The sequence below is a fragment of the Drosophila subpulchrella genome, chromosome 3L, assembly GCF_014743375.2.
Source record: "Drosophila subpulchrella strain 33 F10 #4 breed RU33 chromosome 3L, RU_Dsub_v1.1 Primary Assembly, whole genome shotgun sequence".
NCBI lineage: Eukaryota > Metazoa > Arthropoda > Insecta > Diptera > Drosophilidae > Drosophila > Drosophila subpulchrella.
The window spans coordinates 20,130,750-20,144,309 of record NC_050612.1 but is presented as its reverse complement, the minus strand read 5'-3'; the positions used below and the strand labels follow the sequence as shown (position 1 = coordinate 20,144,309).

At 39.3% G+C, this 13,560-nt stretch overlaps 1 protein-coding gene across 1 annotated transcript; it reads left to right on the top strand.

The window, feature by feature from the left end:
• Positions 1–11,540: 11,540 nt before the first annotated feature.
• On the top strand, positions 11,541–13,126 carry LOC119553761. Its single transcript, XM_037864367.1, has one exon. The coding sequence runs from the start codon at positions 11,691–11,693 to the stop codon at positions 13,053–13,055; it is 1,365 nt and encodes a 454-aa protein (XP_037720295.1). The 5' UTR covers positions 11,541–11,690; the 3' UTR covers positions 13,056–13,126.
• The last annotated feature ends 434 nt before the right edge of the window (positions 13,127–13,560 follow it).

Below are 13,560 nucleotides of genomic sequence, written 5' to 3'. Positions count from 1 at the left end.
AACATAATCATGTGTCATTGTCGCTGTCGCTGTCCCAGCCAATTCCCTCCCTCTTTGCACTCGGAAATAAATTGGACTGGCTATAAAGTGACACTTTTAGTGGCTAATTTATATTTAAGATGCAACTTTATAAAAAAATTGCAGGTAATTTATTTACTTAAATACCAAAATCTTAAGATACAATGACCAAATCTTGAAAAGCCATATCTGTTGTTTTACATAACAAAATAAACAATTAGGTGTCATTCTAATCTCTTTCACTTTTAAAAATTAAAATCCTTGACTTTTGTTTACTAACAAATTGGTTTTCAGCAAAACTATATGATTTATCACACATTTTCAAAGCGTTTGCTCTTAAAAATAGCTACAAAATAAGTATAGATTTTTAGATTGTGAATTTTCTCCTAAAACCGTATTATATTTATATATATTTATAAATTAATTAATATTCTGTGAGCTATTTGCATTGATTTCTCCCAGTGCAGCGTTCACCTTGGCTCGGTTTTTGTACCAGCTCTGGCTCTGCTTACATTCAATTTATCCCCGCCCTTTGCAGATGCCTAACAACCATATCGTGTTCCCATTCCACGCGTGTGTCGGGATAATTAAAGGGGATGTCAGCTGCGGCCTCTCTGTCCACTTCATCAGGATCATCCGGGAACCAGAGTGTCCTGCAGCCCGCTTTTAGAGCTACAGCTACAGCCACCAATTAGTTTTGGGTTAGCAAATTTAATTATACTCGTGGCGCACACCTTTTTTGCTCTTCGTTTTCGTTTTTCGGGGGGGCCATCAGTCCGGATTCATTGGGGCATGAATTATGCGTTTTTAATTGCTGACCCCCACGGAGGAGCCTGCCGGCTTGACCCGACAATTCATCTTGCAAGGAAGGCCTGGGATCGGGACATGACTTCATTAAAAGCCGCTCAGCTCGAGTGGCATGGAGCACTTTAAAATTCCCCGCATCGCCATAAATTCACACTGCAATTGCTGCTCGACATTTTAGTTTTGTGCATTTCAAGGCATTTCTGGTGCATTTTTGGGGCATTTCTGGCCACTGCGCGAAATCAGCATCCATCATTCAGACACTTCCGCTTGGCTGAAAAATGAAAATAGAAAAAAACCAAATAAAATAGAGGGAGAGTGGGGCAAACATTGACATTCTCGCTGTCGATTTTTGTTTGCCATCTCGCAATGTCAATTTATTCGGACTGCAGTCGGCGATAGAAATTTAAATGTTCAAATGGCAGGTTTAGCCACTATTTTCCTTTTTCGTCGATTTCGTTTGTTTGCGGTCTTTTGGGGATTTGCAGCTGGGGAATCGAATGCAAAACCCCGAGTAAAACAGAGCAAAACACAGTGAGTTAATCGTGCAGGAATCCAAATAGAGATGCTGAAATATATCGCTGCAATGGAATTATGTGGATTAGCTTCTGTGTTCGGTTGGCAATTTAAATATTAAATGGCAGCGATTCAAAGATTAAAGCCATGGGCCAACATAAATTTAGTTTAATTGAATTCAACTTGATATTCAATATTCTGCTCCTGCATCTGCAGTTTATCTTCTCGCCGGACCAGTGCACATTGCTCATACGCCGTGTGTGCGCCCAGAATGAAAACTATCAAGAGCCGAAAAAGATGTACAATAGCTGTCTAATAAAGCAGAATATAACCCATCCTGGAATACACATAAATAACCAAAGTGCTTAAGCATTTTTGAGCAGCAAGCTTAATAACTTTGAGAGGGGTAAGTAGGTGTTTAGTGGCTATTATCATCCGTCCGGGGGTATGGCATGTGTGTGTGTGTTTTGAACTCTTTAGCATCAATATTTTATGTATTATGCCAGCAGATTATGATTTATGGCCTGGTGCTGAAACGATGGCTCTGCTCCCCCGGGGTGATTGCGAAGGCGAAATCATTGTCTTGGCCCGCTTAGAATTCCATATTTCACGCCCTGAGCTCCGAAATCGCATTGCCGCTTCCTTTCGACGGTGCTGGAATTACGTTTAAAAGTGTTTAAGTGGCGCTCGCGCTAAGTAACAAGTTGAAAAATTGCGATGCTCGCTCGTAAATTTGCTCGCCAAAGTGAAAAGTAATAATATACAGGCATTATAAATGGCTGTGCGTCCTTGAAGCCCTGCGAAAGTCGAGGGGCAGACAGGTGGACAGGAGATGTTTATATATACATTAAGGTGGCACTATGGAGCTATGGAGCGTGCACAGTCAATGGCCGTCGCCACCGCAACTCCTTGTGCTCCTCCTTTTTTGTCGGTTTGAGACTCTACAAGACAACATCAAAGGAGCAGACGGAGAAAATATCACTGAGCAGATCGGTTATCCTGAATTCGCATCTTTTGTGCTCTATTATGTTTTATTTTAGTTTTCTTTTACCCAAATTAAGTGTGACCAAGGTCTAAAGTAAAACACTTACCTTTACTACTTTGGTCACACTAATTTAAGTAGAATGGATGTAAATTTCCCTTTTTCTTTACTTTTTTATGTATCTTATTGTTCTGGTTTTTATTATTAATGACAAAGTTTCCATTTGTTTTAACAAATATTTTAAAATGTATGTTTTCTTTTAAATCTATAAATATTATAAATTTTATTCACCTAATACATATTTTAAAAGCATTTTTTTCTGTGCATATCTATGCGAGAATCAGTGAAGCAAACAAAACAACTACAAGCACGACGACAGAACACGGATACATTTACCCTCACATATGCATATGTCCTGCTTTTCTATGTAGTGGTGTATTTTGTGTGTGTATGAGCAAAGCATTTCAAAAGTAATTCAAGCAAGAAAAAAGTTGGGTAATTGAAAGTTTGCCCATAAAAATTTGTCGCTCTGCGTTTTGCCCGTTTGAGTGAAGGGCAGACCGCCCCCACAGCCCCGATTTTCCAGCCACTCCGATAACTGGTAACTTTTCATTATGCATCCCCGCCCATTCCCACCGCCCCCTCAGAACCTTTAGTCTCATGCCATTATCTGGAGCACTATCGAGGCGCCCAAAACTAGTTGAAGTGCTTGAATTGTTTACGTTGATAACTTTCTTTTTTTTATTGAACCTACCCTAAGTTGTGGAGGGTATTTTAGTTTGCAGCAGCACTAGATAACAGCAATGGTATTTTATTTTTTTTACAGATTTGGGAATATAAATCTATTTTTACTTAGCTATTAAAAGGTCACGAAAATATCTTTCCTACAAAATGTAGTTGTTACTTGAAAAATTTTTTAAATAATTTGTATACTAAGCTTATACATCTAATTATTTTTCGATGATCTTAGTATACTTATTTAGATATATTTTACATATTAGGGTACCCACCTGGTCTAGTTAACATCGCAATTATTGGCAAGACAAAACAAAGTTTGCCTTTGGCATCAGCCGCTACTTTTACTTTGTTCGAAGGATCGCCATTTTTATGGGGCCGCATAATGAAAACGCAAACGCGATTGCAGTTTAACTGCACTTTCAATGACAACCCGCCTGCTGCCACGCCCTCTTCTTAACCCCATCCGCCTATTCTTAACCCCCTTCATTAGACAGGCACTTGAAGTAACAATAACGAATGGCTGGCTGTGATAAATGGCAAGCGTGTGCTCAGTTGAGATGTATCTGTATCTTTGGTTTAGTATCTGAGTATATGTAGCTTTTGGCTTCAAGGCCAGGGACAGGCCACAAAATAAGCGTAAATGGTATAAAGACATAAAAGTAGCAAATTGGCAAGTAAAACAGAAAATCCCAATACCCTGGATGCACTGAAAAAATTAAGTATAACTTATTATAAAATTAATCAAAGGTGTAGGCATTTTATTAAATTTTGAACATTTTATGCACATATTTTTTTTTAAAGGAACTTGGTTTTTAATTTATTTTAGAAAGATTTTTTTACACTCTTTTTTTTTTAAGTGTACATCCCCCTAATGGAAAGGGAGTCACATGAGAATTCGTTTTGTGCTGGGACTTAACACCAAAACCACATCCACCCACTCGAACTGAGCTGCTGATGGATTTAAACTTGACCGCACAAAGTAATAAATTAGATTTACCGAACTTGATGCGAGAATGCCGCCAAATATTTAACACCAATCAACATGAGCACGAAAAAAAGTTTACGCCAGCAACAAGAGGCTAAAACAGAGGGCCTGGGAAAATGAAGTGAGAGAAGGGAAAAAACTTTGCCCTTTCTGGTGGATTTCGTCGGGCTCATTGTCTCGAGTTTTCCAAGTCGCGTTTGCTGGCAAGACGAAAGGTGTCAACAATGACAAACACTTTTAACTAACCAACTTTTGCCGGCTTGTTTCGTTGGCTCTTCGGCTGTCTGGATGTCTGGCTGATTGTGTTGGCCCGATAGCGGACGACAGTTTAACCCATGCAAACAAACTTCGGAGACATTTGACACAGGCCAGCGAATACAGTCCCAGATTTCCGACGGGGATAAGAATCCTGACTTAGGATGCTGTTAGAGAGGAGAAGGTCTAATGAACTTCTCTTATTAATATGAAGAACAAGTTAAATTTTTTAAACTACCAAAACTAAAAATATCTATCAGAATTATAACTATCCACAGATGGTATACAATATTGCGTTTTTTTTTTATTTTTTAAACTCACTATTTTTTGAACTCATTATTCTTGAAAATTATTTAAGAAAAAAAGTGTCTGAAAGTATGCAACAATTAAGATTTTTGAAGTACAGAGAATTTATTACTAAAGACTTTTTATTGCCTACTTTTAGACACTTTCATAAGGATTTCAATATTATAAACATTTTATTAAAGGAACAAGGTGGTGTTGTTAAAGGAAGTCGTTCTATATTTATAAGTATACATTTGCTAACATATTGAGTAATAAGGTAAGCAATAATGATCTAAATGTATCGAACTTCAATCAGAGAACGCGTGGGCTTTGTGCCTTCCCAAATCCTGGCCATCGGCGAATTCGCCCACCTAATCATCTCAATGGCAATGACTTCAATCTCTTTGCCCGCTGCCAAATGGGAGCCATCAATTTTACAACAGCTGGGTCGAGAGGTGGAAACAGGTAAATCAATCACACGCATTATGCGATGGCTTTGCGCCGTGAAATATGCCCAAGAATCTGGGCCTTAGAGAGGGTTTGGTATTGGGTTTGGTTTTGGGTTTTGGGTTTGGACTGGGGTTTATTTGGGGTTCGGCTTGCCATATACTTTTTATGGCTCACATGGTGCTTGGCCTGCTCCGTTGATTTTATGCCGCGGGCTCTTATTACTTGTAAGTGGGCGAATGGAACGACGTTGCTCATACGCCCCGTACGCCAGCGGAATTGCAGCCATTTTACGGCCAGCTCTTCCTCTTTATGTATATTTCACGTCATTTGCCTTGGCTTTGTCATTCCCACGAAATGGGTAGGGAGAAAAAAAGAACCAGCGAGTGCTTAGGCATATTTATTAGAAGGACTCTTCAAGAGCTTCTTGTTAGCCTGAATGAGATGAAGGTAATTGATAGTAACTTCTTGTCGAGCATCTTTATAAACGTGAAGGAGTAGCAATAAATTATTGTGCTTTAATGGCTTTTCTTATATGACTTTCTTTTATTGGAAACTCTTTATTTGCTTTGAAACAATGTTATCATGGCCATTTCTGTGTGCGAGTAATTGCTTCAAACAAGAAATCTACCAGCAAATAATGTTTCAGTTCGCTTTTTATGCATTTAAATTCCATTGTTATTGCGACAAATTGGGGCAGCGAACAAATGCTAAAAATTAAAGCAGGTTTCTGCAAGACGAATGTGATTGGAGGTTTCGCTTTGGTGATACCCTGAATGTTGGGTAGATATAAAATGCTTTATAATAGTCATTAAAATACATTATCAAATACAACCGACTTATACAAGATATTTAATAATATTTATACAAAATTTATATTTACATGCTTATAAAACTATTTTAAAAAACTTAAGCATTGAAAATGTTTGCTTGAAAAGTTATAATATACTTTGCATGTTATTTATATTTATTTAAATAACTTTTGAGCTCTGTAATGTAATGTAAATAATTTTAAAAAAATTTATATTTTAGTTGTTATCAAAAAAGGAGTACTTCTGAAATTTCATAGGGTATTTCCCACCTTCCAACGGATGACAGCTTCTGCTGCTTTCTCCTGTGGCCTCCCAACTTTCACCCACCACCCCTTAACCCCCACGAACCTTAACCCACCGCTGGTGCCACGCAGCCATGGCTCGTAGATTTGAATAATTGTGCAGCAGCGTGTAACGCTACCAGGGGCGGAGGGGGGATGAAAAGAGGGGGGTGGGGGGCTGGAAAAGTTGCAGAGAGTTTGTTGCATTTTCCCCTGCAACCCCCTGTTGTTTTTGCTTCTATTGTTTTTGGGCCGCGGAAAACTCTGCTCTCGTACAATAACATTCTTTTTCTCACTTTCCACTCCGCATCCGCCCTCAAATGTATGCTACATTTTGTTATTGTTAAATATGTTACGTTTTGAGCTCTGCATTTTGTTTGGGAAATAAAACGTTTTTGTTGCGCTGTTTGTTGTTGCTCAAATTAAAAATGATTTAGATGCCAGCAAATTGAGTTCACTTTGGATATAGTTCTGTGTGCAAGTTTTCGTTTTCGTTTTCGTTCTGTCGTGTAATTTAATTGTTTGATATTTGCCCGCACATCCACAGAAATGCGAAATCGTATACATTTGTCCTCGAATCGCTGTGTTTCAATCAAGCTTTGCCATTGTTTGATGTCGACGGGGTTCCCCTGAAAAGGAAATACAATTTTATTTTAACTGCAACTGTATTTTTCCCTTAATTTCCCACATTTTGTAGCGAATAAGTCAGATACAGTGGCGGTGAAAGTATTACTACCTTGATAAACGTTTTACATACTTAGTAAATTTTAAACTACCATAAAACAAAAAATTATATATACTATACTATATTATAAAATTATATAAAATTATATTCACTTTTTGTTAAACAAAAATATGTACAAAATAATTTTATTTAAAATAATTTAAAGTTTGTAAATGTATTTGTTTTATAAACTTCTTTAAATAGTTAGGTAATTATACAATTTTTATTTAATATTTTAATGCATATTTATTTGTAGGTATTTTTAATGCATGTATTTGTTTTTGGAAATATTTTATAACTTTTCTAATATTTCGCGTATAATAACAATTGCCCAACAGCACTTTGTTATCTAGCTCTGTTTGTTTTTCAAATGCCAATTGCTGTTGGCGTTGCAATTAAACTGAGCCAAGAAAAATGCAACAAAATAGTTGTGGCAACACAAAAATAAATATTTCGAGTATTTTCCTTCAGAGAGGCTTTAAATGAGAGGAGGCGAAAAAGGAAATTTGCGGAATGTTTGCCCTGGATGCCCCATCCACCCAGAGACACAAAGAACTACACTTAAGGACCGGAAGTGACATTTTGGAATGCCACAGGAGATGGGAAAATGGAGCGAAAGCGGGAAAATGTGAGATGGAGAAAGAAAAAAGGGTCACTACTGCCAACAAAAGAAACACATATGCCTTAAGTGTTACCAAAATCTCATTCGATTCAGGTGAAAAGGGTTAAAGTCAATATGTTTTTAGTCATTTCCAAAGATTTCAAGTGTGGCTAAGCCTAAGAAAGAAATAAAATAACCTTCGATTCGACATGCTTTTCGTCGAACACTGGACACTTCACTGGACACTTTCATTTAAAGCCAAAATTGGGTCATAAAATGCTTTCTTCGGCCGCCTTTGTGTGCCTTCACTTTCTTTTTTATGATTTGTCTGTCCCGGCCATAAAAGATTGTCAAGCAATTGAATCCATTGGCCACGAGCCTGTCCGTCGGTTTCATAATCAAATACATAACTTTATTTATGCTGTCCCATCCCCTACGCCTTTCGGCCCACAAAAAGTTTCCACCAAATTTGCTTACATTGGCGAAACAATAAAATTCCATTGTCAGAAAAGGGATGCTCTCGGCTCTAGCCGGATGCTATTTGGTTAAGTGCGCGAATGTTGGCGCATAAATAAAAATATAATTGAGCTGCCAACAGCCTCCTACGATTTCCCAGGCCTCCCAACACACAGATCAGATCCCTGGCCACAAGGCCCGAGGCTACCATGATAGGGAACTCAATGCACTGACAAAAAAAGAAAGCTGCTTAAACAAAAAAAAATTTAATAAAAAAAATGTGTTTAAAAAATTTTGTTATGTATTAACTGGTTTTTTTAATCATTTATACATATATTCATTTATTTAAAGAGTATTTAAAAGTAGTTTAAATCATGTGTAACTTTTTATAAGCTAAGTACTATTTTCTTCTTAGTTTATGAGCTTGTGAAATTTTTTATTGAAATAGTTAAGCAAAAGATTTCTTTCGGAATAACTTATAAAGGTGTCAGAAAGTATGCAAGCATTTTTTTATTGAAAGAAGGACACATTTTTATTGCATACTTTTAGACACATTTAATTGTGACTTATAAATATGTTTAAATATTTAGACTTTCTAAACTTGTAGACTATTTTGTTAAAGTGTTTATTTCCCTTGCTGACCCACTGTATTGATTTTCGGCCCAGTTCAAATAAATTAGCTGCCATTAATTGGAAATGCGGGCGGGCGACTCACTCAAGCAATGCACAATTTGGACCAAGACTCGATTCGTTGCCAAGGTTTAATTGATTAGCCTCGGCTAAGGGTTCCTTTTCCCAATCCCACCGCCCCGTTGCCGCCCAAGTTGTCATTGCATTTAATTGCATTGCCAAAATAAGGCAACAACAATTAAATTTTATCATCGCACCTGGACGAACTTTTCTGCCAGCTAAGGCAATTGAGAGCCGAACTTGTGCTGCTGTTGATGCTCCGTATAATTGAATTAATTTAAAATTGCCTAGAACCATTTTACCTGCTGGGCTGGCATTAATTTTGTAAAAGTTCCGTTCTGTATGCCAGCCATTTACAATTTTAATTGAATTTATTGCAAACTATTCAGCAGTTTGATTTTGCAGCAATTGCAGGTCATGCGGTGGATTTAGTTCATAATTAGGATAAACAGGATGATCCAATCAAAATATTTTGCGGAAATTATTGGGTTTCGCGTGCGGATTGAAATTTTAAAACAGAACTGTAAACTAATAGTACAAAAAGAACTTTAGAAAAGAGCTGTTGTTCAGTGATTAGTACTCATTGAATGAGTTAGTTTGAAAAGATTTAATATTTTGTGGAAATTCTATGATGTGTAATTACTTGTTTTCAGATAATTTATAGAATTGGTCAACTAAATTTAAAGACTGATTTTCTACAAAGAAGATTTTAAGGGACTATAATGCCTAAGCCAAACTATTAAATGCAAATAGCTCCTACCTTTGACTACCCAATTAAAGCCGTATTGGTTTTTCATCATTAGGGTGGAAAAATTTCCATTTTTCTGGCGTAAAACAAAGGTAACGAGTGCAAACACTCTACTCACGACATCAATCACATGGCCGCACACAAAAATGTCCTAGCACACAGATCGCAATTAATTTACCCAAGTCAGCCAGCCTCAATTTGGTCTGGAGTCAGCCAGTCAGTGTTTGTCTTCATCCTGTTGCAGCTGCCGGATGCAGATGCATCTGCATCCGAGTCTGCAGCCAGTGCATCAGTATCTTCTCCCGCCAGCAGATACTTTCCATTCGCATCCCATCCCATGGAATGACTGCCATCGTCTGCCGTGTTTGCCTGCATGTCAAATTCTCATTTCATTGAAATCGGCAAATATTGACTAAGAACTTCGATGCAATCAACGCTGCCGGCGACTGCGACAAATGGGCGTGGCATGTCGACATCTCGGAGTCAAATCGAGGGTACCATCAGCCCCGGCATATTTGCATGGCAACGAAAGTGAAACTGGGGAGCTGAAAGAGTGAAAGCCCGAGGTGAAGCTTAAACTAATAAAGCACAGAATCGACGCTGGGTAAAGGTCACTTGACCTAAAAGAAAAATATAATTTTCTAACCTTTTCTGGGTCAGGTATAAAAGATAATATTATCATTACAGCCTACGGAAAAAGATTTTAAGGCTTCGCTAAATGTATATACATTTTAAAACATGCAAGTGAATTTAATTATTCTACGAATAATAGATTTTAAAATTTAATGACCTTCTTGATAAAGCTGAAAACCTTTATTATTATACAGGCCTAGTACAAAAGACAATATTGCTTTAAATTCTTAAAGCGTACGGGAAAAGTTATTAAAGCTTAAGAAAATGTTCTAGGAACTAAGAGGTTTAAGTAACAATTTTATTTAATTGTAGTTTTTTAAAACACAGTGCTATAGAACCTTCAACACGATTTAACAAGTTCATACACTTAAAAACTCTTATTTATAAAACAATTACCGATCTTCTTAACAAACTCGAAACCCTATCTTATTAGCCGAAGAAAATGGAGCCACTTGGTTATTAAAACATTGCGGCAAATTGCTACGCAACTTTTGCGTCAATAAACTAAATGGCCAAAACGGTCGAGGCCACTCGGGCGAGTCCTGGCGGATAAGGATAATCATCCTTTGAAGGCAGGTGAAGGGAAACAGAAGCTGAGGCAGGAGCAGAAACTGAAACAGAAACACCTGGGGAGCGAGTCAAAAAACAATTTCGCCTCATTATCATTTCAACATATTGTATGCCCAAGTGTTTCAAATTGTTCAAAGAGAGTAGGGAAGCTCGAAGGACGAGTTTGGCTCCTGATGAAGAAGTTTTCCCTTTACGTCCTTGTCGAGGTTGCTGGATGTTGGATGTTGGATGTCGGATGTGGCTGGGGGGATTCTTGGGGTGGCAAGTGTAGGTGCTGGCTGAAATCACTATGCTCATAAATGCGCCATGAATAAATTAAGTCGCTGAAAAGCAAAAGCCAAGCTAAACTAAAAGCCGAGCAAAAACAAAGGCACCCGAAATGGGGAGCGAGGAGAGCCTTAGATTTCAAACGAATGATAATAATAATTGAGGCAGCGAGTACTTGTACATTGGTTAGATAATAACACTGTACACGTACCAGCAAAGGTGTTTCGTGTATGGGTAGGCACTGGGGGAAATACTAGGTTATTTAAGAAAAGTTGTAAGGTTACAAATAACTATTAAGATGGGCTTTTAAGTTAAAAATAACTAAGTATATCTATAAACCTGCATTTTTTAAAACACTTGGGGTCACCAAATTATATCTATGCTAGAGATCAGCCAAAAAACATAACGTTTAGAAAATAAATGAAAATGAGGAAGTGAGTAAGAAGCTTTGTAAACCAATTTGTCACTTTAATATTTTAAGCTATCTTATAGGAAGAATCGGGGTCACCAAACCATATATATATGTGCTAAAATTCAGCGGTAAAAAGTGTTATTAAGTGATATTAAGGTAAAGTTCGCTTTAAAAGTAAAGTACACCACAAAATGTCCAATATTTTCAGATTCAAAGTCAATCGCTCGAACAAATATTTGCTTATTCTAGATCATTTTAATAGCCATGATTATTGATTTCCCCCACTGATATCGGAGCAACGAAAGCTACGACAATCAAAGCAACCGTTTAGTTGCTAGACAACATCAAAATTCCCCGAAACAAAGGGGGCTCGCAACAGCTTTATCGATACTCCAGGTAAACCCAGGTGACCCTGGGAGTTTGCTCTCGACCCCCGACCGGAGTAGTCAAACAACTCCTTCCCAGGATGTCCATTTACCGAATCAATCCTCGCCATGCCTCCTTGGCTGCCCGCCAGAGGCAATCGAAGTCCACCCGGATGACCAGGCACACCATCTTCAGTTTGAAGAGACCCATCACCTTCCAGGTGCGCAAGTCCTTGGTGGAGTACGTAGACATGGAGCTGGCGGACATGGACACCTCGGTGTTCTATCAGCGCATTTTCATCCTGGCCAAGAACTGCCACTTGACACCAGTGGAATCCGAGGAGGAGATGCCCGCTGAGGTTCAGGCTCCGGTGGAGCAGGCGGAACCCGAACCAGTTGAAGGAGATGCGCTACATTTAACAGAGGATGCAGTCTTGGAGAATGAGGAAAATGACTCTCCCACTACTACGATGACGGATGCAACGCGCATCCCAGCGCCGGAGGAAGCTGCTCAGGAAGCGGTGGAACAGGAAGTGATAACCCACACGTTCCGTTTCAGCGAGGAGGATCACGGGGAGGTTGAGTCACTCGAGGAGGAGGAGGTGGAACTGGACTCCCAGGAGCCTGGCCAGCCCAAGGACTTCTATGCCATCTTCAGCGAGCGGCTGCGGGAGTTGCACAAGCAGTGCAAGGCGGTGGCCATCACCCCGGATCCCATATGTGGATTGTATCTTCACATGGGCGACTACAGCATGCTCATGCTGGAGGCCTCCGAGGACATGATAGGGTGCTTCACCCGGGCCCTGGCCAGCTGTGCCGAGAACTTCTGGCAGACAAACCGCGTCTTCCACATCGAGGATCACATCCAGGAGCTCTACACCAAGGATCTAATCTTCCGCCGGATTCCTTCGGTATTTCTCAACGAAAAATTCCCCACCTCCACGCCCACGGATGAGTATCTCATGGGAAAGCAGCACCTGATCATCAAGGATAAGCTGTTGACCATCTGCCGCCTGATCTCAGAAGGCCTGCAAGCCGATCCGGACGCGGTGTCCATGCGGGAGAGCGATTTCGAGGAAGATCTGCCGAAGTCCAAGTCCAAGGGCTCCATTCTAAGTGAACATTTGCCAATGGAAGTGTTCCGCAAGCACCTGCCCGAGATCCAGCGAATCGAACTGGTCTTGGCCTGCACGCGATTTTATTACGAGTTGGATGAGTTCGCCAAGATCTACGGCCAGGTGCCCTTTTCCCCCGACGAGGATGGGTTGTTCTGGCCCATCCAGAACAACTATACCCCGCCGAACATCTTCCGGCGCACTCCCTACGACATCAATCTCACATTCGGGGATTACGCGGCGGTGGCTACCAAGAGGAGAACCCACGAGAGCCTGGTCGGCAGTTTCGATGCCGAGGAGGAGGCTCCAACCAAGGAAAATGCCGAGGAGACTCCCCCGAAAGCTGAATGAGCCGTCTCGCTATTTTGAATCATTTCGGTTGTATATTTTTTTCCTTCTAGCATTAAATATTAACTGACAGAAATCGCAAAAAATTAGATTTTTAAGAAGCCAAGTCTGGCTGAAGAAAGGACGAGTCTTCTAATATACTAAGTTCTAAAGAACTCGCGTATATATCTTATATTCTTTTTTAGCTATGTAGATTAGTCTGATATACTTTATCTTGATTGAGAGATGGAAAGTAAGGTAGTAGCGATATCTTTATTATATCCTAAAGAATTCGCGTTTTCAAGCAAAGGATAATATATAATGGTTTTTCACATGTACTCTTTTTTGTTTTTGGCCAGGAATAGCATTTTATCCAATTAAAATATATTTATTTTGTTCAACCAAAGCTAAATGACGTCCTTGAAAGTTCTTAAACATTTTTAAAGATACTCGCATGTTTTAGAAACCTTATTTTCTGAGTGTTCCGCCATCATCGTCATCAAGAAGGAGCGGCCGTTGTCGCTGTTAT

What these genes read in the sequence shown, in the direction of transcription:
- LOC119553761 (XM_037864367.1), top strand. Translation starts at nt 11,691, where the DNA reads ATGTCCATTTACCGAATCAATCCTCGCCATGCCTCCTTGGCTGCCCGC.